This window comes from Lampris incognitus, chromosome 14, assembly GCF_029633865.1.
Source record: "Lampris incognitus isolate fLamInc1 chromosome 14, fLamInc1.hap2, whole genome shotgun sequence".
NCBI classification, from domain to species: Eukaryota; Metazoa; Chordata; class Actinopteri; order Lampriformes; family Lampridae; genus Lampris; species Lampris incognitus.
The window spans coordinates 35443049-35467852 of record NC_079224.1 but is presented as its reverse complement, the minus strand read 5'-3'; the positions used below and the strand labels follow the sequence as shown (position 1 = coordinate 35467852).

Below are 24804 nucleotides of genomic sequence, written 5' to 3'. Positions count from 1 at the left end.
TTGTCCTGTGGACTACATTCTGCATGTAAAAGCGGAGTATTCTTGAATGATGAAAATACCGGTGGCAAATGGTTTCCCCTCCTATGCTGACAGAGACAGAGTGGTGGTGCTATAAATAGAAACCCTCCACTTCAACATCAATAATTCAAAGGATGCAACGTTACGACCCTCCTTACTGCGTCCACATAAAGAAACTTTACAAGGAGTGACAACTGGGTTGAAATCCCAAGTGCTGTGACCGTAAAATCGACGCGTTACGGGTTGAGACAAAGCTGGGAAAACTGGGGGGAAAGAAAAAGATGAGCCTGCCAATGGACGGTGCCATTGGTTCAGAAGTTAAGTGGATGGGTGGACAATAGTACTTAACGCAACCCAGTAGGTACATTTGCAATTAACTTCCCAAAGGCGCTTTTAGATGCAGACTCTTTCACTTCGTTGTGTAAATTAAAAGCGTGAATTACTCACCTCTTCCCCTCGCAGCAACTTGAGAAATAATTTCACCAGATTGTTCCCTATTGTATTTCCGACAGCATGTCTGTTATCGCTTCAGTCGACTACAAAAAATCAGCAGGATGACAAAGGCGCTTCTGGCAGCCTCGGTGAATGACATCAAAGCTTGTTATTTATAACCAATCAGCGTGGCCGTAATCGCCCCTCCCTCCTCCCTCTTGCGCTGCCCACTTCCGCTCAGCGTGCCGTTCGCGGTGTCTTTCAGTCAAGACTAAGAAATAAATCAGACCAAAATTTTTTTAAAAAAAACTATATATATATATATGTATGTATATATATGTATGTATAAACTATACAGCAAAAATTCCAATTAACGTTTTAGTTTAAAAACATACTTGCTGTTTACTCACAAGACATCTTTTTAATTGTGTTTTCATTGCGGGAAACGCCTCCTTTTGTTTATTAAGTCTTGATCTGCCGTTGATCAAGGCCTTACTAAAATGGTTTTAATCAATTTTGTAATTTTATCGTGCCATTCTATTTCACTGTTCTTTTATATCTTCTCTTAGTTTTATTAATTTATTTTTCGTTCTGTTTTCCTCTATCATTACCTTCCTATTTGTGCTCTTAATGCAAAGCCAATTGCACTGCTCCCGCGCTCTCTCTCTCTCTCTCTCTCTCTCTCTCTCTCTCTCTCTCTCTATATATATATATATATATAAAACCGGTTATTTTCTTGCCCGGTGCGGGAGTCGATACGAGGTGTACTGTTCCACAAGACGACATCACTAACCGCTCGGCTAAAGGGTCAGACCCGTTAGCTAGGGACTAACGTGTCTTAGTAGTACTTTACAGTCGTCACCCTCCCCGGAAGCGCGCCCTCGCGCTTTGTTATTCCCGCGCTCCGAAGAGACTTCTGAGGCTCTGCACACTTCCGGATCCCACCGCTGCCACCAACGTAACCGGTTATTTTCTTGCCCGGTGCGGGATTCGATACGAGGTGTACTGCACCACAAGGCGACATCACTAACTGCTCGGCTAAAGGGTCAGACCCGTTAGCTAGGGACTAACGTGTCTTATTAGTAGTTTATATATATACACATATATACACATATGTACATATATATACATATAGTAACGTGCATGGATAAGTAGACACGTTGGTCCTTAACCTGGTTAACGTGGTCGCTTGCGGTGTGGCAAACCACGGGTTCGCGTCCCGGCCGCGGCAGTTCCTGTAGTTGCCCCCGAATTCGTTACATTGGTGTCAGAAGTGGGATGGAGCGACAGTAAGGCCATCGGAATCGTATGCGCCCAGAGGTGTGAAGGAGCTGATATGCTTAAGCGCGGGGACGCACTTCCCGAAGAAGGGGGGTAGTGTAACGTGCATGGATAAGTAGACACGTTGGTCGCTGGCTAACAGATCTGACCCTTTAGTCGGGCGGTCAGCGATGTCTCCAGCGGTGTAGACAATACGGGTTCGCGTACCGCCTGCGGCAGTTCCTGTGATTGCCTCCCGAATTTGCTACAATATATACGTTATACACTACCGTTCAAAAGTTTGGGATCACCCAAACAATTTTGTGTTTTCCATGAAAAGTCACACTTATTCACCACCATATGTTGTGAAATGAATAGAAAATAGAGTCAAGACATTGACAAGGTTAGAAATAATGATTTGTATTTGAAATAAGATTTTTTTTACATCAAACTTTGCTTTCGTCAAAGAATCCTCCATTTGCAGCAATTACAGCATTGCAGACCTTTGGCATTCTAGCTGTTAATTTGTTGAGGTAATCTGGAGAAATTGCACCCCACGCTTCCAGAAGCAGCTCCCACAAGTTGGATTGGTTGGATGGGCACTTCTTTGAGCAGATTGAGTTTCTGGAGCATCACATTTGTGGGGTCAATTAAACGCTCAAAATGGCCAGAAAAAGAGAACTTTCATCTGAAACTCGACAGTCTATTCTTGTTCTTAGAAATGAAGGCTATTCCATGCGAGAAATTGCTAAGAAATTGAAGATTTCCTACACCGGTGTGTACTACTCCCTTCAGAGGACAGCACAAACAGGCTCTAACCAGAGTAGAAAAAGAAGTGGGAGGCCGCGTTGCACAACTGAGCAAGAAGATAAGTACATTAGAGTCTCTAGTTTGAGAAACAGACGCCTCACAGGTCCCCAACTGGCATCTTCATTAAATAGTACCTGTTAGAGCCTGTTTGTGCTGTCCTCTGAAGGGAGTAGTACACACCGGTGTAGGAAATCTTCAATTTCTTAGCAATTTCTCGCATGGAATAGCCTTCATTTCTAAGAACAAGAATAGACTGTCGAGTTTCAGATGAAAGTTCTCTTTTTCTGGCCATTTTGAGCGTTTAATTGACCCCACAAAAGTGATGCTCCAGAAACTCAATCTGCTCAAAGAAGTGCCCATCCAACCAATCCAACTTGTGGGAGCTGCTTCTGGAAGCGTGGGGTGCAATTTCTCCAGATTCCCTCAACAAATTAACAGCTAGAATGCCAAAGGTCTGCAATGCTGTAATTGCTGCAAATGGAGGATTCTTTGACGAAAGCAAAGTTTGATGTAAAAAAAATCTTATTTCAAATACAAATCATTATTTCTAACCTTGTCAATGTCTTGACTCTATTTTCTATTCATTTCACAACATATGGTGGTGAATAAGTGTGACTTTTCATGGAAAACACGAAATTGTTTGGGTGATCCCAAACTTTTGAACGGTAGTGTATATACACACACGCTATATATATGTGTGTGTATAGCGTTTTTTACGAAACCGTCAATGGTGTTATAAGTGCTCGACTAATGAGGAGCGGAATATCAACACAGCTACAGGGAAAAAAAGGGTAACACTTTAGTATGGGGAACGTAGTCACCATTAATTAGGTGCTTATTAGCATGCAAATTAGCAACATATTGGCTCTTAATTGGTCATTATTACGTACTCATTGATGCCTTATTCTGCATGGCCTTATTATGCAACCAGTAAGCCATTAACTATGAGATTTCCCTCTATAACCTCAGAATTATTGCTTATTAGTAGTACCATCTCAATATGCTTTGCTTAGTATGGACTTTATAAGGTGGTAGTACCACAAAAAGAGTTATTCTCCCTTACTAACACTTAATGAATATGGTCTGTTCTTACAAAACAAAACACAAAACTACAAGTGTTAATAGTGTTAAATTACTGTAAATTGAGTTTTTGTTACTTAGAATATGTTCCCCATACTAAAGTGACATCTTGATCATTACTAATTCACTAGTAATTAAGTTTTTTTTATGTTCCCCATACTAAAGCGTTACCAAAAAAGTTTTAATGCAGTGCAGTACAGGCCTGTTTCGTGCGTCGCGCATCAGTGCATCGCGCACGAAACAGCTGATGAGTCACTGGCCAAAGGCACCAGCTGGAAAACCTACAGAAGTGGAACAGAAGCTGAGGAAGACAGCATTTTGTGGCCTGCTGACAGAGTCAACCAGCCTGGCAATACCTAACGTCCAACAGTTCAGCACATATCAGGAACTCCTGAAAGTTACCACACAGTCTCTGCACGGGACGGGCGAAAGCACTGCTCACCCATTGCTGATGACTTCCGTAGAGCAGAGTTGGCCTTCCTGACACATGTTCAGAGCTTTCTTGAGGAGTACGTGCTAATCAAATCAGCAAAGGCTATCCCAGCCAGTAGCAGATTACTTACCCTTCCTCCTGAGTATGATGAGTCTTCTGACCTGATCCAAGTAGGAGGAAGACTCTGCAGGTGTAACAATTTGAGCCAGGAAGTTCTGCGCCCAGTACTTCTAGCCCCCTCTCACCCAGTCATGACGCTCCTAATCCAGCACTGTGACAACCAGTTGCATCACCCTGGAGTTGAACGTGTCTTTGCTGAGCTGCGCAGAAAGTACTGGAAATTCAAGGGTAGAGAAGCAGTGAGGAAGCACCAACACAACTGTCCTGAGTGCAGGAAGTGGAAAGGCCAACCTGAGGTTCCAAGAATGGCAGATTTGTCCCCTTCAAGCCTGAGACTCTTCTGACCTGCCTTCTATTCAACCAGGATGGACTGCTTTGGCCCTATGCCTGTCAAAGTGGGACGACGATCTGAGAAGAGGTGGGGCATCCTGTACAAGTGTCTTACAAATCGGGCAGTCCACCTAGACCTGCTAGTTAATATGGATGCTGATTCCTTTCTGATGTCACTCAGACGCTTCATCACTCATAGGGGAAAGCCCTTCAAGCTTTTATCCAATCAAGGCACCAACTTCAAAGGAGGAAGTAGAGAACTGCATGAAGCATTCAATCAGTGAAGACAGCCCTCCAAACTACATTAGGAGCTCAGACTGTGTTGGAGGAGGTGCTGAGGATCATCTTGATTGAAGTAGAGAGTATCTTCAACTCCAGGCCTCTGGGTTATGTGTCCACTGACATCGCAGACCTGGATCCTGTCACACCCAACTCCTTGCTGACGGGGTGGCCAGACTGCTCCCTACCAAAAGTGGTCTACCCCAAATCAAAACTGCTCAGTCGCAAGAGGTGCAGACAGAGACATACTCAAGTCTTGGCTGATCATTTCTGAGGCACTTCTTACAGCACTTCCTGCCCACCTTGCAAGCATGGCAGAAATGGAATACTGAGAAAACCAACATCATCGTCAGAGCTGTAGTCCTCATTGTCGATCAGCAGACTCCAAGAGCTCTCTGGCAAGTGGGAACAGTGAAGACCATCATACCTGGAGGCAGATGGCCGAGTGAGGACTGTGGTCATCAAAGTGAAAGACCGGACCTACACTCGCCCAGTAGCATGACTCATCAGAGTGCCTGCTCTACCCCAGAATGCTACCAGGACATAGAGGAGGTTTCCATGATGTCAAATTTGCACACCAAATCTGGGGGCAGTTGTAAAAATGGCTATGCCTCTGTGAGTGTTTTCCCCGTATCCCCTTGCCTGATGATGCTCTGTGCATGTGAACTGTGCCCACTAACACAACAGTTAGTCAGACATGCAGATGACGGCAAGAGCTCACTTACCTCAGATTATGGTGATATCCGATGGACATTTAGTTTAACGTTTGCGTCCATGTAATAACCCCCCCCCCCTTTTTATGTATCGACCTCCCCTTGAGATAGATAAAGAGCCTAAACTCTGGACCTGGATTCTTTACTCCTTTTTTCACACTCTCATCCGAACACCAAAATAGTGTCTGTGAATGTTCTCATTCATCCAGGTCATGGTTATCCAAAGTCCAGTTGCACTTGATTCAACTTGATTCAACTCCTTTGGACAAAATAGTGTCCTAACCCAACATCCTGAAGTGATTGCTGCCACACCTGTGGATTCATAAACATTCTCACACACAAGCAGTGTGTATAAAATGCTAGCTGCGAAAGTGTACACTGAAAGGCATAACCAAGTGGCTGGGATAGCTTTGAGTACAGACTGGAAGTCCCCAAGTCGAAATTGGAGACACCGCTAAACATGGTAGAGAATGGCAGCGCTAAGATCCTGTGGGACCTCAAGTTCCAGACTGACAAGCAGGTGCTGGTTAACCAACCAGACATTGTGTTGGTCGACAAGGAATAGAAGACAGCAGTAGTTATCGATGTAGCAATCCCGAGTGATGGCAACATCAAGAGGAAAGAACATGAGAAGCTAGAGAAATACCAAGGGCCGAGGGAAGAACTAAATCGGATGTGGAAGGGGAAGTCCACAATAGTCCCAATGATGATAGGAGCACTAGGGGCTGTGACCCCCAAATGGGGAGAGTGGCTCCAGCAGATTCCAGGAACAACATCTGAGGTCTCTGTCCAGAGGAGTGCAGTCCTCAGAACAGCTAAGATACTGTGCAGAACCCTCAAACTCCCAGGCCTCTGGTAGCGGACCTGAGCTTGAGGAAGACAAACACCATCCAAAAGGGTGAGAGGGAGATTTATATATATATATATATACACACACACACACACACACACACACATATATATATATATATATATATATATATATATATATATATATATATATATATATATAACTTCCACTTCCGGTGTGGGGAAAATGGCGGCGCAAATTCACGTTTTCAGCAGCTTCACCCTGTACTGGTGTGGGAAGGGGAAGATGGCTGCGCGAACTTACATTTGCGGCGAGCTAACCCAGTGCGGTCCATGCAGTGTTCTTGTCCACGTTTACATCTAAGTTTGTGTCTTCGTTTGATGGCTGGGAGAGCTGGCACTGGATCGGCTGGGAAGCTTGGTCTGCTGTATCCTGTGGGCCCAAGGACTACGGCCCTGCCTGGAGCTGTGCCGTAACAGGAAACACCAAGGGCAGTCTGACAGGATGTGGACGCGGGGCAGGCTAAGCTAACTGCTAGCCCATGCAGATGCGCCACCTACCTAAAGACCGTTGCAGACCAGGTAGACCCTGTCATGGCAATAGCATTCCCTGATGGCAGTGCCCTCTTTCAGCAGGCTAATGCACCCTGCCACATTACAACTATTGTTCAAGAATGGTTTGAGGAACATGATGAAGTGTTTAAGGTGTTGTTGCCCTGGCCTCCAAATTCTCCAGATCTCAATCTGATCAAGCATCTGTAAGATGTACTGGACCAACAAGTCCGATCCATGGAGGTCCCACCTTGCAACTTACTGGACTTGAAGGATCTGCTGCTGATATTTTGTTGCCACAGGGCACCTTCAGGGTTCTTGTGGGATCCATGCCTTGGTGGGGCGGCATGTGGAGGAATAGCATCAGGTAGGTGGTCATAATGTTTTGGCTCATCATTATATGTAGGCTACTACTAACCCCCGCCCCGCCCCCCCCGCCCCCCCCACACACACACACACACACACATCCATACATAGAAACACTTGTGGGGCGTCATCTTCCGCTATTAGAGGCGTATGTGTTGTATTGATAATACAAGTGTGATGATTGCTTTCTCCCCTTTGCAAAGTTTTCTAGAGAATGAACACAATAAGGGTTGCTATCCCTGTTAGAAACGTATGTCCTGGGAGGTTCAGTGTGTTAGGCTGCAGAAATGCCAGAAAATGTCCATTAAGAATAGTAACTGCAATTTAGAAATGGGTCTGAACATGCATTTGGTGAATGTGATTTCTTTTTGTATTCAGAAAGACTTGTGGTCATTGTTGTAAGAAATGTCTTTCGAGCTGTGAGAGAAAAAACTAAGACCTAAATACCTGGGCTTGCAAGTTATCTACCAAGTCTTTTATAAATATATGCAAGTTATTTTCTTGTTGTTGACTACATGCAGTCTGCAGAGAAACGGCTGATCTAGCTTACTTTTGACCAGGTCTGTTGGGGGACATCTACTGGGTAAATCACGAATTGCATCTTAAATAACAATTTTAGGGTAGGGAATTGGAAGTAGGCTACATCATCCCGCGAGCCTGATAAGCGGTTTGGATAATGGATGGATGGAATTGGAAGTACTGCTCAGACATTCTGAAAAACCTTACAAACCTTTGAGCAATATTTATACAATACCTACCCCGACAATCTACAGCCCATATCTCATATCTACTGCACTTTGTAACATTGTTTTATAAAAGTGCTATATAAATAAAAGTTATTATTACTTATATTATATGTATGCCCAATTTACCGATTGTTGTTTTTCCAGTCGGCCATGGTTGATGTGATGTTGATGACTCTTTTTGCTTTACAACTATCCACGCCAGCGCAGTGGTTAGCACGATCGCCTCACAGCAAGAAGGTCCTGGGTTCGAGCCCCAGGGTAGTCCAACCTTGGGGGTCGTCCCGGGTCGTCCTCTGCGTGGGTTTCCTCCGGGTGCTCCGGTTTCCTCCCATAATCCAAAGACATGTAGGTCAGGTGAATCGGCCATACTAAATTGCCCGTAGGTGTGTGTGTGTCTATGTGTATGTCGACCCTGCGTGATGGCCTGGCGGCCTGTCCAGGCTGTCTCCCCGCCTGCCGCCCAATGACTGCTGGGATAGGCTCCAGTATCCCCGCGACCCTGAGAGCAGGATAAGCGGATTGGATAATGGATGGCTGGACTATCTATGCCTGAATTTCCCCCAGGGGGATGAATAAAAAGGTTATCTTATCAATACGACAATCCAAAAGAAACCCAGAGAACACTATTGGCCCCTAAATAATACGGCAGAACGTAATAGGTACCTTTCAGTTTTTTTCCTTTATTGACATGATTCAGACATTGAGAAACAGACTAACAGAACGCAAAGTCAAAAGTAAAATCAAGGTTCGTGGTTGGACGTGCCTAACTTTCATCCTTCCCAATCATGTTTGATGGAAAGTGTTTTACTGGAGAATGTGGAATGTGTGCTCAATAAAGCAGAGGTCCTGTTTGAGTGTGTGGCTGCAGTAGTTAGTGCCTGATGAAAAACAGTAAAAAAAAAAAACCCAAAAACAACTAAAAAACCAACCAAAACAAAATACCCTTAAAAAAAAGCATGATGAACCAGGGATGGGGCAATCCATTTACAGTGACAGTGACCAATTAAACCCAATCTTGATGAGCTAGTCTCATTTTGACTTATTTGATTAAAGTTAACTTTGTTAATGAATGATAATCCAATGGTAGTTCTTATCTGCTGGACTTAATTCCTTGGTCAAATTCACACACAACTGGACTCCAATCATGTTTATCCAATTAACGCCTACATGACAAATTCAAAAGAACGCACTTTGGTGGTTCCCACTCAGAGTCAGTGGAGGCTTGAGGCCTCATAGCAAGAGTCCAGGGTAACTCAATTTGTAAAAATGAGCCAGACAACATCCACTTAAATTTTCCACTAAGAGTCTGTAGAAATGTGTGCGAGTAAGTGTGTGGGTGGGTGTATTGCTATGTGCATCATCACAGGCCGATGGTGTAGGAGCGTCCTGCTGAGTTGTGGATGGCTGAGCAGGAGGGCTCGGTCACAGCCCACTCATACCACACTTTCTTCCCATTGTTGCAACGCCAGAACCGCACCGTGACATCGTCATTACGCGTAAGGGGGATGGGTTGCTGTCAGATGGGAAGAGCAGGTAAATCAATGAATGCAATTTTGTGTTTCCCAAAACTTAGTAACAATTCTAACAGAATTTAGTTTTTAGGTTTTTAAGTGCAAAAAAATTAAATTAAATTAAAAAAAAGTCCAGTATAAACACATCCTTTCAAGGGTGATGATTGTTGAACTTACTTTGAGGGGGAACAGGATGGGGAACCAGGAGAACATTCCAGGAGAATGCGTATCTGGCTTGATACCTGCAATGCAACACAAACATGAAGATTATAGACATGAACAGTAACATACAATCCAAGTATCAATCCTTTCTTTGGCAGACTTACTGAGTGTGACATCTTTGTAGAGCGTGGTCTCAAAATAGCCGGCAAAGCCATGGAGCACTGAGTTACAACCCACTGAGAATCTTAGGCACTGATACCGGTTATTGTTCATATCTGCAATGACAAGGGCAAAACTTTCATGCATCACCTCAAGATGTATCGTAAGGCAGTTTTAAGATCTGTATAGGTATGTACTGTTTGTATACCTGTGGTGGGGTGAGTGAAGGTGAAGCATGCCTTGGGCTCTGCCAACTGGTGGAAGTTGTGTAGGCGCACTACGTAGGGCGTCTCAAAATGGCACTCGGGGTCTTTGTCACGTTCCCGACATCCTCGCACCTCGTTGTAAAGCTTTGAGGAGGACAGGGGAGCAAGGAAAGATGTGTAGGAACAGGGAATGCTCACGCCATCATCTGCAAAAAGGACATTTGAGAATAAATAAAAGGGAAAGAGAAAGCCTGTGTCAAGTAGGTGTGAAACGCAAAGAAGCATGGAAGATAATGGAGCATAACAAGATTTATTTTCACCTAGCTTGTTGTGTGTTAAACTACACAGCTAGTGTATGCATGTGTTGTGATTCTTCAAAAAACATCAGTAACAAACACAAGAGAGCACTTTGAACACAACTCCCACGCACCTTTGAGAAAGTGCTGCGCGCCGTCTAAGCACTCAGGGGAAAGTTCATTGTCTCCAAAAGACCCAAGCAGCTCACTGACAATGATGTCAGCCTTCTCTGGCGCCACCCAATCCCGCATGTCACATGACACCACCGTGACCTGATCACCCCACTCCTCGAAGCGCCAGTTTTCCAACCTGTGACATAGTGAAAACCTGCGTCAGTGAAAGTCCTGCTCAATTTATGTGATCACCAAATAACTATAATTTCAAAGTTCCACAGAAAAAGAGGTTGAAAAAGGAGAAATCACTGATGAACTCTACTCTTCACCAGTTTTAATCCAAATCACAATGACCCCAGAAAGTTGAATCAGTTCATCTGGACAGTTTAGTGGAAGAAATGTTTCATCACTCATCTAAGTGACTTCGTCAGTCTCAGCTGACTGCAGGTATCCCCAACCTTATCAACAGCACAGTTGCATAACAACCGAAACCAGCGATCAGTTTAATATGTAAATTGCTGTGACCCTCAATTAGTTACAATGGCCACGTGTATGATTCGGAGGATTGGGGAATATGTGCAATCACAGCATTGTAAGATGGTGACAGATGTACTCTTGCCCCCCCCAAAATTTAGGGATGGTCATTCCCTCTTCACATAGATGGCCTCTTTGACTCCCCGTTCAAAACAGCGTTTCTCCCTATCAAGGATGTGCACATCCTCATCCTTAAAAGAGTGGCCGCTGGCCTGTAGGTGGGTGTAGACTGCGGAGTCCTGCCCTGATGAGGTAGCTCTTTTGTGTGGTGCCATCCGCTTTGCCAGAGTCTGTTTGGTTCCCTGGACAACAGCAGTGCCAGAAATTGGTCCACCCCAAGGATTGGGTCCCCTGGCACAAACAGAGCAATATGGTGTACGCTGTTAAGTGTCGGGAGGACTGCCATGAATTGCACGTCAGGGAAACCAAACAGCACCCCAAATAACAACTGCTCTGACAAAACACTCACTGGCGATTTCACAAAAGGGTTGTGTGGCTTTTGTGGCTGCTAAAGCTGCACAAATACGACAAAAAGAAACTGTGTAATCCCAAAGCACCCGCTTAGGGTGAAATGCACCCCTAACACGCTGCCAAAAGCCACCATTTATACTTTGCCACATGGATAATTGCAATCAGATGGAAAACAAGGGCAAATTGCACTCAGCTGAAAAACTTTATGAATGAATGAATGAATGAATGAATGAATGAATGAATGAAAGCCACTTTATTTGACACTGTGTTCTTACAATGAAATTATTCTCTGCATTTTAACCCATCCTATTATTTGGAGCAGCGGGCAGCTGCAGCGCCCGGGGCTCAACTCCAGTTCTTCTTTCCATTGCCTTGCTCAGGGGCACAGACAGGAGTATTAACCCTAACATGCATGTCTTTTTGATGGTGGGAGGGAACCGGAGCATGCCCAAAGGAAACCCACGCAGACACGGGAGAACATGTAAACCCCACACAGAAAGGACTTGGGACAGCCTGGGGTTCAAGCTCAGGACCTTCTTGCTGTGAGGCAACAGTGCTAACCACAGTGCCACCGTGCCGCCCATGGGTGTGTTTGCGCTGTAATATCATTAAGGCAATATCTTTTGTGAATTGGACCTTGAGATGGGACAGATAGCGGTAGCAAGTGATGCACAATTCATGGTCCCATCAGCAGCTGCAATCCAATCTTTGTGTCTTTGCCTGTCACTACAGAGTGAGTCTTAGAAAAACAAGACATCTGCAACTAGAAACAGACGAAAGAGGAGAACGAGACATCTGTCGCTAGAAACAGGTGAAAGAGGGGGAGTTAACAGATAATTAAGGATAGTTATATTAAAATTAAATTAAGTTCTGTTTCAAATCAAACACCTCAGGGTTCAACAATAAGGATTGCCTGTGGCAAGTAAAATGCAACGTTGGGCTAGTAGTGGTTAAAAAAAAAAGATCAATCAATCAGTCAGTCAAGTTGCATTTTATATAGCGCTTTTCTAGCTGCAACAGCCACGCAAAGCACTTTACAATTAAATAATTCACACACACACACACACACACACACGGCATGTCAACTATACAAGATAACAAGTACTCATTGGGAGCATTGAGGAGTTCAGGGTCTTGCTTAGGGACACTGTCATTTTTGCCAGGAGGCGCCGAGAATTAAACTAAATAAAAAATGTTTAATTTTTTCCGATCACCATTATATCATAAATTATGTTCTCGTTCATTGGCACACAGTATAGCCCCCCTCCCCGCACGCATCGGAGAATATTGCACCATTGGCCAATCAAGAATTGAGTAGGCTAGTCATGTGATGCGTGGCTGTCAGATTTACGATTAGGGCATACTAGACTAAATTCTTCATTATAACTCATCGGGAAACATCAGACTGGGACTGTGATGTCTGCCACCAACCAGAGTCAGTGGAACGTGTATTCTTTATTTGCCCAACATATATAAGAGAGAGAATCATACTGAAAGCTATGTTGGGAAAAAAAGGAATTGTGCACATGGACCTGAAATCAATTTTCGCCGGGAACGCTGGAAATTAAGTCCTTGGATGTATCTTCGCCTTTCTCAGGGATACTGGACAGCGGAGAGGCTATACATTAAGGAGTCTTTAATGCAACAGCAGGTGGCGATAATGCTCCATCTGGTTGCAATTCGCCATTAATCCAGAAGAAGACTTACCAGTAAATGGCGGCGGACAAAGACAAAATTTATGAACGGAAGTGCAAGGGAGTATTTCAATTATCCTGGAAACTGGAGTTTAGCTGGGTTGCATTAGAGCAGTGTTTCCCAACCCAGTCCTCAAGGAACACCTATCCTGCAAATTTTCTTTGCAACCCTGAATAGGTACCCGTTTGTAGTTATTCAACCAATCAGCTGTTGCACACCTTGCATAATTAAGTGCAATGAGATGATTGGTTGAGTAAGTACAAGCAGGGCTACCTATGCAGGGTTACAATGAAAGTCTGCAGGACAGGGGTTCCTTGAGGACTGGGTTGGGAAACGCTGCATTAGAGGATGTGGGCTAAACTCCAACTATGTATTGCACAGTATGCTGGAAGATTGAGAGCAAGGTGATTAAAACGAGGTCGTTTTTCAAAGGCACGCCAAGTTCCCGAAAAACATCGCCGGAGTGCTATGACAAGAGCCGACAGCACCTGGCCTGCATGGCAGCTAAGAGGCCTTGCCAGTGCTTGTACAAAACATGAACGCTGAGGCAAGTCAGGTAATCGCTAAACTGGTCACCACAGCGTATCATGTGTTAAAAACACACAGCCGTTCACTGCGTACTCCTGTGTGATTCTCTTCAACAGCAGAATAGGATGACCTGGGTCACCGACGTGGCCTGTCGAAAGCAAGTATCTACCTACTGTTACACTATTTATCATTCTGTCAGTCAAACCTTGTGTAACGATCACGAATGACTAGACTCGCTAGCCCGTTGGCTAACGGGTCGGACCCTTAAGTTGACTGGCTAGCGCAGTTGCCCGTGGTGCGAGCTATCCGGGTTCGGTTCCGGCTGTCCCTGAATTCGCTACGTTGGTGTCAGAAGTGGCATGGTGAGGCCATTGGAAGCGTGTGCGCCCAGAGGCGTGAGGGAGCTGGTCGAAACAGGGGGGGGGGGTAGTGTAACGATCACGAATGACTAGACTCGCTAGCCCGTTGGCTAACGGGTCAGACCCTTTAGTTGTCCGTGGTGCAGGAGATCCGGGTTCGCGTCCCGGCTGCGGGGGTTCCCGGCTGCCCCCTGAATTCACTACACTTGCACTCACAGTTCATTTTCTATGGGTTTAGCATTTTGTATTTTCCAGAAAAATATTTGTTAATGATCAAACTGATTATTTTACAACTGGTGTAATGAATAGCTTATCATTCGACCACATCACAACCATGAAAATGTAATGGGCAGTTAACAACACCATATATACATGGTACTCACATAAATTATTAAAACTCAGAAAAAGTTGATTCTGTATTTTGTCCATAGAAAATGAATTGTGAGTGTAAGGTTTATGAAGTGTGTGTGTATGTGTGTAGAGGGGGGGGGGGCTTAGGTCTGGTCAACTTCTGTACTATTAATGTATGGCTACGATTTAAAAACAAAGGCGTCTGAATGAATTTAGATTTAAGTGTTGTGAGTGACAGACCGGAATTTTTTTTGATATATGTTGATAGATTGAAGAGCCAACTCCTTGATGCAGTCATCAGAAGTATGAGGAGCTGTTTCAAGGATCTGGAGCATGGCAAGATTCTTCAGGCAGCTGTGAGGTTGTTGGACCCGAGGGAGTGGCCCGCAGAGGAGGCCGACCTGGCCAATTACGGCGCAGACCTTCTCCGTGTTATCACAGGCCACTTTGCTGACATACTGGATAGGGTGGGCTGTAGCAGGGGTCAGGCAAGGCACCAGGAGTGGCCAAGCACAAAAGTGGTGATCAAAGTGCTGCCCCATGTCTAATACAGCAAGGTATGGGCAGACTTTTAAACAGAGCCTGATAGGCTGCAGCGCTTCCCCAACCTGCTGATGATGGTTGAGTTGATCTTTGTGCTCCCACTATCCACTGTTGCCTGTGAGTGTGGCTTAAGTGCCATGAAGCGCATTAAAACAGATTGGCCGGGCAACTTTTCAGTTGAAATATTGTGGAAACTGCTATACATTAGTATTGAGGGACCAGCAGTTGATTTCGATGCGGAGTGTGTTGTACAAAGATGGCTGTCAGTAAGGCAGAGAGCACGTCAGTGTAATTAAGATTTGTATTTGTATGGTTTCATTGGGTTTTTAGATGAGAACCTGTTCTTTCATTCACTCACACACAATTAAGCTCAATCATTCACAGTTAATAAGTCAGTCTGTGGGGAGAGGGATGGACAGGGCGGGAAGGGTCATATGTTTCATTTACTTAAAGATTTAACATGACAATTAACTATAGTCTTTCTTGTTATTTGTTAACTGCTAATAAATTTTAAAAAATTGTATAGGGGCAAAAATTGACTTTGGGCAAGTAGATTTCTGACCCACTTGCCTGATTGGGCAAGTGAAAAAAAAACCAAAAACAATGTTGAACTTTGAAGATATGAGTGAAAAGTATTGTTCTTGCAACTGCATTTATAGGTTTTTTTTTTTTTTTACTTAAATGTAACTTAACCATGTCATGGGATATGCTACTTCAGTACGCTTTAACAGCAAATATTACTCAGACCACTACAGAAAATTGCAGGTGAACATTTAATATCACTGAGTATCCCTGTAACAAATTGGCCACAATTTCAAACATTGACCACACACACACACACACACACACACACACACACACACACACACACACACACACACACACACACACACACACACACACACACACACAGCAGGGTCAAACATGCAAGGTCAGAAGCACTCAGAGGTTGGGTGTCTTGCTCAGGGACACCTCCACATTTTTCCAGGAGAAGCAGAGGACTGAACTGGCAACACTCCAGTTACCAGATGACCTGCTCTACTTCCTGAGCCACAGCCACAAATATAACGTGCACATTAGTCTGTAAATACATAAATTACGTCACCTCCTGTGCTCCAGTAAAGATTATGCAGAGTGCTCAGCAATCAACAAATCTATGCAACAGAGTTTAATTTTTTTAGTTTCCTTTGGGGTGTTTTTTTTTTTTAAACACATATGGTAATTTAAAAAAAAAGCCCTTTGGAGGACCAGATAACCAACACTTTGTGTGTGTAGCTGCCCGCAAATCCCTACATGTTTTGATTTGACTTTGATATACTTTATTAATCCCCATGGGGAAATTCATGCTCTGCATTTAACCCATCCCAGCTGTGTAGCTAGGGGCAGTGGGAAGCCGCTGTGCAGCGCCCAGGGACCAACTCCAGTTCGTCTTGCCATGCCTCAGTCAGGGGCACAGACAGGAGTATTAACCCTAACATGCATGTCTTTCTGATGGTGGGGGAAACTTGAGCGACCGGAGAAAACCCACCACAGACATGGGGAGAACATGCAAACTCTACACATAGGACGACCTGGGATGACCCCCAAGGTTGGACAACCCCGGGGTTCAAACCCAGCGCCTTCTTGCTGTGAGGCAACAGCGCTAACCACTGCGCCACTAAGCCCAGTGGTTAGCGTTAGATCACATGTAAAAGGCACCAACTGGAAAATGTGTATTGATATGCCAGTGTGTGCACGAGCAAACAGCCATGCTCCACTCACGTCACAACAGCATTAGGATTTTTCTCCACAGCGTAGACCTTCACCTTCCTATCTGCCTGCCTGGCAGCACGCAGGGATCCATTAACCAGTGGACCTCGACCTGCCCCCAACACCATCAACACCCTGTGGCATAGGTACAGGACAACATTATTTACCTTAATCTGTATTTGATAAGCATCATTATGAAGAAAAAAAACATCAACTGTTCTGTAAATCAAACTCATTCATTATACATTACACACAGTATAACAATATAAAATATTGCATAAAAACAATTTATAACAGAATCTGAAAGTAAACTATTTCCTGCTACAGACAAGCCATTTAGAAATCAAGTGCAAACACTGACGCTTGAGCAGAGGTACTCACTGTACGTTAGTGTCCTTCTGTTCCTCAGGAACTCTGTCTAGTAGACACTTATAGACGGCCTGCAGACACAAGACAAGACAGTCTGGTTAACACTGTAAGAACAAAATCTTACACAGACATACTGCAGGGCCTGTATACAGATAACAATGACAATCAATGTGGTCCAAGTTCTATGTAGCTCAGCAGCACAAGTTAAAAAAAAAACCCGTTATGTAATGTACTTTGTACAAGTGCTTCTATCAAGTGGCATAAAGACTAGTATGGTCAGGTTAGATTAGTAGCATTGTTACAAAGTAATATTTCTGATATTCTTTGCTAAACCTCTAAGGGAATTTTTAGAGTAATAAAAAGCTTAAGCCTCTTAGGAGCAGAATTACCGGCTTCTGTGGCACCATCATAAACTGGCTAGTCCCAACCCCCCCCCCCCCAAAAAAAAAAACTTGCTCAAGGATATTTCAGTAATTTTCACTACCCCCCCCCCAAAAAAAAAAACCATACACACAATGCACTGACACACCACACACATGGGAGCTGATTAAGATTGAGTCTCTACTAATGCTCTGAAATATGTTTTAGCAATGGCTTTGGTCAGTTCACACCGGACCATCTCACCTGTTGGTACTGTGAGTATTTAATAGGGTCCTTCTCAAACACTTCATAAGTCTGAGACTCCAAGTTGTCCATGAGAGGCTAAGAGGAGTGGGAGAAAAGTCAGTAACACAGAAAAATAGAGCTGAGACACACACACACACACACACACACACACACACACACACACACACACACACACACCTGAAGTGGGGACTGCAGGTAGTCTTCATAGCCCTTAGCAAAGAGCTCATAAGAATTGGGCGCAGGCCGGTTTTGGTTGAGGTATTCCAGGTACTGCAGATAAGAGCGGAAGTCCTTTTCACTGTGGCGACTGGTGCCTGTAAAGATGAACTGGGACTCCAGCTGGAAAAGGACATTTATATATTGGTCATTTCATTTCTAAGGAAAAAAAAAGCCCTCATTGTGCATTTAGCTGTGTCAAATCATGTGACTTGGATTTGCCGTGCTATACCTTGAAGAGACGGAAGATTATTCGCTGATGTGGTTTAGACAGGACAGGAAAGCCCTTCTTATTGGTTAGGAAGATACTGGTGGGAAGTATGGCTGCTTTTATTGGCTCACCGAGCCACTTGTCAATCACAGAGTCTGAGGGCATGTCTGCGCCCACTTCGATAGCTTTGGGAATACAAAAGTGAACTCTTCAGAATTAAAACAACCACAATTTGTGAAAGTTTCTTGGAAAATGGCCAGGCGAGTGTTTCACAGTGCGATATCTCACCAAGGCAAACCCGCTTGTTGTAGTCACAGAGAGTTCTGAACGAGTGCCACCTACAAGAGATAAGAGAAGGGAGACGGATTAAAAAAAAAGAAAAGGGGGGGGGGGTTTTAAGAGGGAAATCAATATCAACATTGATTTCATTTTTTAAGCAGAAGTCTTCCGCTGTGTCCAGTATAATGACGTATACTGGCATTAGACTGACCAGCCCCAGGTCTTCTCATCAACATTGGCATCATCAGTGCATTGGTTTGGCTCATTCTCTATGAGTTCTTCTCGAATGTCCTCCGGGGCCATCAGTGGGACGCGTATCCAGAACTGGACAGAAAAAGAAAAAAAAAGATAAAACAGCAGTTAGATAATGACTGAAGTAGTCTTCGGAGAGCTGAAGAGTTTGCGACCTTGCAATGACTGTCAAATCAGCCAATGTGTTGGGGCACGATTTAAGATGTGAGTTTTGTTGAGTGCTTTGGTTGTTACATTGGAAGTGTGATGTCCGGTCTGGATGTGGTTGAGCAGCAGACGGGCCAGATTGGCGCAATTAGGGCCTTTAAGAGGGATCATGAGGGCAGGAAGACCGAGGTAGGCTGAGAAGTTCAGCTCCTGCACCAGAGCCTGCGATTCAACACAAGGTATTAAAAAAGGATAACGGGGAGAACATTAAGATGGATGAAAAGTAGAGATGGAAGAATTACTGACATTGTACAAATCAGTTGAATCTAGTCTATAAAAGCTGAAATAAAAATTGGGGGGGGGGGGGGCTGAAAGGGAGTGAGAGTAATATGCAGCTTACAGCCTCTGAGTTCCTCCGTTCTGTCTCGATTTCGGAGTCTGCCTCGATCCATGGTGAAAGCTTTCCAACAATAAGAGTATTCCAGTCTGAGGAAGACACAATGGCTTTATCAGTTGGGGGTCATCCACTGCCATTTCACAATTAATCAACCTTTTGCTCATGTAGCATCACAGCAAAAAAAAGAGAAAAAAGAATCAGTAAGTCTTTGTTGGTGGTCTTGTTTTCTACAAGCAAGGCACGAAAAAAAAAGGCCTGGGACTGAAAATTTACCAACACAGATCATCTAAAGTAACTTGGAAGACTACTGTGCTTTGTAGGATGTGTGAATCTGAATTAGATGTTTAACATAAGGGTGGTGGGTGACACTGGATGTGTTAAAGAACTGCTCAATACATGTGTCAGTTTAGACTTTACATGCAGAAGGTTAACTTAGTTGTAAATCAAACTGCTCCAGAGCAACCCACATTCATGCTGTCAATATTTATAAGAACTATACAAATCTACAGCAACTTGACACTTATTCTTAAGCTTTTATTTAGTGACAGTAATGACCCATAGGGAAGATTAAAGAGAAAGAAGCCTGTCTCCGTCTCCTGACATTTATAAAAAAGGGGTATAGATGTAGAGGACAGTCATGGTGGTCTCTATGTATAAAGGATATAAAGGGGTGTAGATGTTGAGGACAGTGATGGTGGTGTGGGTTAGACTGAAGGTATCAGTGTTGTAGTAGAGCATCTCGCCCCAGCTTCTCACAAGTCTACCCAGAGTTTAGTTGGCAACCACTGTGGCGTCTCGTCTTTCTACTCGCCTCATGTTTTATTTGTCCAACAAGCTGGACCCCACGTGTTTCGCCTACATCACGTGGGTATTGATGTCTTTGATGACTCCATACTCAAGACTGGCAATTCAGAGGGGGTTGACTATAACATGCATTTCCCCCAGTTGTCCTTGTCCATTTCATGCACATTTGTATGTAGTATGTATTAGCACCTGTCTAACTGTGTCTAACTGTGTGGAGATATACGTATGTATGCAAGTATGTATGAAAGCGAACTTACATTCTGATGTGATGAATTCGTGTCTGTGTTTTGATAAATCTAACGGCAATAACATCAGCCACCCAAGGCTCACATCAACATGTTTTCAGCTTAAAACATGTGTAATTAAAAAAAGGGTTTACTACCCCTTTAATAGAAGGAATCAATTTTGTTACTATACACTGCAAATCAGGGGTGATGTCCACAAAGTACCAACACGTTTGTAGTAATAATAATAATAATGGACTAAACATGAATAATAGACATTGCGACAGCTTTTTCGACCAAACGCGTGTCGGTTGATTCCTGGGACAATATGCATACCAGTGGTTTGAACCAGTACATAATCATCTGTCTGTCGACATATTGCGGAATGCAGAACACGAACCTCTCCCACAGAGCAGCAGGTCTGAGCGGGTCTGGGCTCCGGGACGGGTCTTAGCAGGGTCCACCTCAAACTCTCTCCTGAACCGCGGGTGGAACAGAGGCATGCACAGGAAGTCGAATCTGAGGAAGAGAGAGAGACGACAGACTACAATAACAAGTTTGTAAGAGTTTAAAGACTGATTGAGCAGACCTAAACGGCGGAGCCAACGTCACGTCTGAAAAATCCCAATTAAGATCATTGAGATGGTGCACGTGATGGTTAATTCACCGGCTAGGCTAGCGAGCGTCACGTGTCGAGATAACTACAGCGGGCCAAACACGGTCTGAGGAAAAAACCTCATATACAAACTGCAGCACTTTTCTCACCCGAGTTTAGCGACCGCAGCTAACGTATCGGCGACTTCCGGCACACAATTCAAATCTCTCCCGCAGGACACTCTGCTCCCTGTGCTGGCGGACGCCATGATTTAACCGTGAATGACGGGCGGGGAGACGGCCGGGGAACCGTCTCGTTCCCGGGGTTGAGAGTTAGACCCAAAATGGCGTCGGACGTAATCTGGTTGCACCTCCCGTCGTTTATCACGATACTTTCACCTGTAGCCGGCTACAAGAAGACAAACCATGGAAGTTATTCAAGCACAATGGGCCACGCCTACGCCACAAATAACTTAAAGAAATAAATTATACCACTACTGTTACTACTACTTATAATAATAATAATAATAATAATAATGTGGTGAGCCTGCGTGGAAGAATGGAATGGAGAGATCTAATCTCTCCAATAATGATAATGATAAACTATATGATGCTTTTGAAATACAGCTCAAGGTGCTTAGGCTACATAAAGAGAGTCAAATCAAAACATTCATAAGCAGAACACTGAAGATATCATTAAATGGTAGTTTACAAGTGATTAAGAATTAGAATTACATCAGAAAAATTCAGAATTACCGGTTTGCTATGGTGTGGAGTACTGTTCTTGACAAATAGCTTTATAGATAGATAGATAGATAGATAGATAGATAGATAGATAGATAGATAGATAGATAGATAGATAGATAGATAGATAGATAGATAGATAGATAGATAGATAGATAGATAATCCAAGCCGAGTCAAGTAAACTCACTGGATTATTTTCCTTCTTATTTGTTGCGCACTTTCCCTATCATTGAGTGTTTCTTTTAACAAAGTTATATATAGTTTCTATATTGTCTCCATTTTGATATAATGTGACTTGAGAAATATAGTTGAATCTTTTTTTTTCTTAACCGTGAACACCCGAAGGGTGGGGGGGCAGCAGAAATATTCGGGTAATGGTTGACATGTGCTCTTCCAACTATCAATGTAAAACTGATGCGTTCACCAAAACATGCGTCGCTTACAGCTGTCAAACTGTTCCGGCAGAACTGTTTGGCTTCTCCAAGTATCAGTTTCACTCATATGTGGACAAATGCGTTGTGTGTGCACGCCTCTATGTGTGGTGCTGATGTCTAGGAGGACTATATAAGGGGTTGCAATTTGAGGGTTTCAGAGAACACGCGGCACTGTTAAGTTTTTGTGTGTAAGACTTCAGTGAAACTTCCGAGAGACTGTTGGAGATTTCAATGCTCGTGGTTTTATTTTACTCACCTTTCAGATGATCTATTGTGTGTCTATTCTAAATGCTTGGAGGATGCAGTTTATCTTTGTGGCACATTTAGTCTTGTGATCCAAGTAACAGTATTTTGCACCACTATGGCATTAGAAGACATTTGTACTTTCAAGGACACTCGTGTGCCTCATAGCTGGCTAACTGCTGCCTCCTTCTACCTGCCTTCGGAAGACACCAGCTCGGCCTTCAACATGACTGACCACCACAGTGTTAGATGGAGGAGGTCAACATTATCTGAGAGAGACGGTGGGGTCCCACTACACTTTTTTATGCCAACTTTGCCAACCTCAGCCCTTCTGTCTCCATCCGCTGGATCAACGAGGGTCCAAAGACCTTTCCCTCTGTCTCATGGCACCACAACCCTGGGGTTCATCTTCCAAGGGGGTGTAATTGCAGCTGCAGACAGCCGCGCCAGCGCCGGAGGGCTTGTTGCCTGTCCAGCTGTCTGTAAAATCACTCCTATTCACTCCCATTTAGTCGTCACTTCCTCTGGCAGTGGCGCAGACTGCATGCTATGGGAGCGTCTTTTGGCAAGAGAGATCCGACTCTACCAATTACGCCATAAACACCGCCTGTCCATAAGCGGCGCTGCCAAGCTCCTCTCCTTCATGTTGCATCCTTTCAAAGGGACAGATGTGTGTGTGGCTCTCACGCTGTGTGGTTGGGATGCAGTACAAGATCAGAAAGCAGACCAGGTGGTGGAGTCATCAAACACAACTAACGTTGAACCAAATCAAGCAGTAAAGTTACTTACAGCTGACAATTCCTCCTTTGCTGCAGTTGCCTACCAAGGAGTAACTGATATTACTTCCCCATCTTCCCCTTTGGGTGGTCCGAAGCTGATATATGTGTGTAGTGATGGCACCCGGTTGCAGGGAGACGTCTTTTCCGTTGGCTCAGGGTCTCCTTATGCTTATGCAATTCTGGATGCAGAGCTGAGGTGGAGCCTGAGTAAAGAGGAGGCCATCTCTTTGGCCAGAGAGGCTGTGTTCAGAGCCACTCACAGGGATGCATACTCGGGAAACAATGTGGACCTTTTCCATATTACTGCCCAAGGATGGACCCGCAGAAAGAGGGAGAACCTCAAAGATGAATATCACAGAGAAATGCAGAGGATAGCAAAGATAGTGAAAGAAAGACGAGTGAAAGATTGCCAGTTACCATTATCACCTTCTCCATAGTTTCTTGCACTCGTGGATTAATCACGGTATGGGCTGACTGCAGGCACAGCCCCAGTGAGCCAGAGCCTCTGCATGAAGTCGCTGTTATGTTATTAACTTTTCATTTGCACCTGCAGAGCTGAAGTACTCATTCATTCGTGTCAATAACAGTTTTTTTTTAAATTTTAGGATATGTCTTTGTTAATGTGGATTTAACTGATCTCACATTTCGGGTTGAGAGAAGTGTAATTTGCTGTTGTGCTATTTGCTTTAATTGAGTGAACATGTACTGCGGTGTGTGTGTGTGTGGGGGGGCACTTTTAGGTGTCCATGCCCAGGGGGCTAATGTTTCATGATCTATGCTTGTGCTATGTGACTCACATGTCAGAAAATATGGATTTCTCTGCCCTCCCCAACCATTAGGGACTGTGCAATGATGTGACCTTGGGAGAACAGGGAATTGTATGTGCCAAATTATGATGAAAATAGGAGAAAACTAAAAAAGAAATAATTAAAATATAACATATCTTTATATATATATATATATATATATATATACACATACATACATACATACATACATACATACATACATACATACATGCATGCATACATACACAATTTCCTTTGAATTGGAGGGTGTGGATTTAGTAAAACCTTTATTTGTGATTTGTTGAATGTAAACCAAGTGGTTTTGGGTAAAGAATAATACTGAAATCTGGGATTTTGTCAAAATTTTCATAAATAAATCATTAATTTATCCATGTGGACCATGGAATCAGGTAACCTTATACTAACTGGCATCTTTACCACAGTTGGAGATACTCTCCAATACTCTCCAATTTTGACCGGTTAGAACAAACACCGGTGCAGCTGCAAACACGTTCCTACTCAAACAGGAATCAGACTGGAAACATGATGATGTTGGGATGTTCCTGTTGGAAAGGTAATCCGCTAATTATATAATCAATATTATAGCAGAAAAGTGTTCCCATATAGTTTGATGTAGTTTATTATACATTAGATTGTCTGTGTTAGCTTTGGTCCGAGGATGTCATTTTTACAAAGGCGAGGACTCTTCAGATTCAGATTCAGACAACTTTATTTGTCCCAGAAGGGCAATTCAGTTCCACAATCTACCCAGATCAGACACAAACTCACAGACAAGTGGCAATCAGCGGTATGTCAGAGACAATAGACAGATCAGTACATGGACAAGAGATGCACACTGTCACCCTCGTGTGGCCATGCGGTGGCACACCAGCCACAATGGTTGCTACAACTTGTTTGTAGTTCTCGCAGCGAGAGGAATGGACAGATAAGGGAAATTACGGATTTCGGTTTTAGAAAAAAATGGACGAAGTCAAACTGGAGTCCAAGTCGGTTTTGTTTTACTCGATCATCGTCTTCCGTAACGCTGGGGGGCGCTGTCTTTTTTTT

General features: G+C 43.9%; 2 protein-coding genes across 2 annotated transcripts; one reads left to right on the top strand and one right to left on the bottom strand.

The window, feature by feature from the left end:
• Positions 1-8617: 8617 nt before the first annotated feature.
• Positions 8618-21064, bottom strand: prmt5 (protein arginine methyltransferase 5). The gene is made up of 16 exons (XM_056292887.1): positions 20919-21064; positions 20554-20672; positions 19129-19214; positions 18816-18950; positions 18541-18653; positions 18339-18388; positions 18072-18235; positions 17801-17962; positions 17621-17698; positions 17009-17067; positions 16640-16762; positions 10418-10593; positions 9990-10193; positions 9787-9897; positions 9638-9702; positions 8618-9462 (listed from the first exon to the last, which is right to left on the bottom strand). Exons 1-16 carry the CDS (start codon positions 21014-21016, stop codon positions 9310-9312), a joined length of 1896 nt encoding a protein of 631 aa, XP_056148862.1. The 5' UTR covers positions 21017-21064; the 3' UTR covers positions 8618-9309.
• Positions 21065-22287: 1223 nt separating this feature from the next.
• On the top strand, positions 22288-23385 carry psmb11a (proteasome 20S subunit beta 11a). Its single transcript, XM_056293873.1, has one exon. It carries the CDS (start codon positions 22288-22290, stop codon positions 23383-23385), a length of 1098 nt encoding a protein of 365 aa, XP_056149848.1.
• Positions 23386-24804: the final 1419 nt, after the last annotated feature.

Coding starts and splice junctions, on each gene's coding strand:
- prmt5 (XM_056292887.1), bottom strand. CDS start 21,016: ATGGCGTCCGCCAGCACAGGGAGCAGAGTGTCCTGCGGGAGAGATTTG. Junction 18,236..18,338: donor CAACAAGCGGGTTTGCCTTG/GTGAGATATCGC, acceptor GTATTCCCAAAG/CTATCGAAGTGGGCGCAGAC. Junction 10,194..10,417: donor CGCGCAGCACTTTCTCAAAG/GTGCGTGGGAGT, acceptor TCCTTTTTGCAG/ATGATGGCGTGAGCATTCCC.
- psmb11a (XM_056293873.1), top strand. CDS start 22,288: ATGGCATTAGAAGACATTTGTACTTTCAAGGACACTCGTGTGCCTCAT.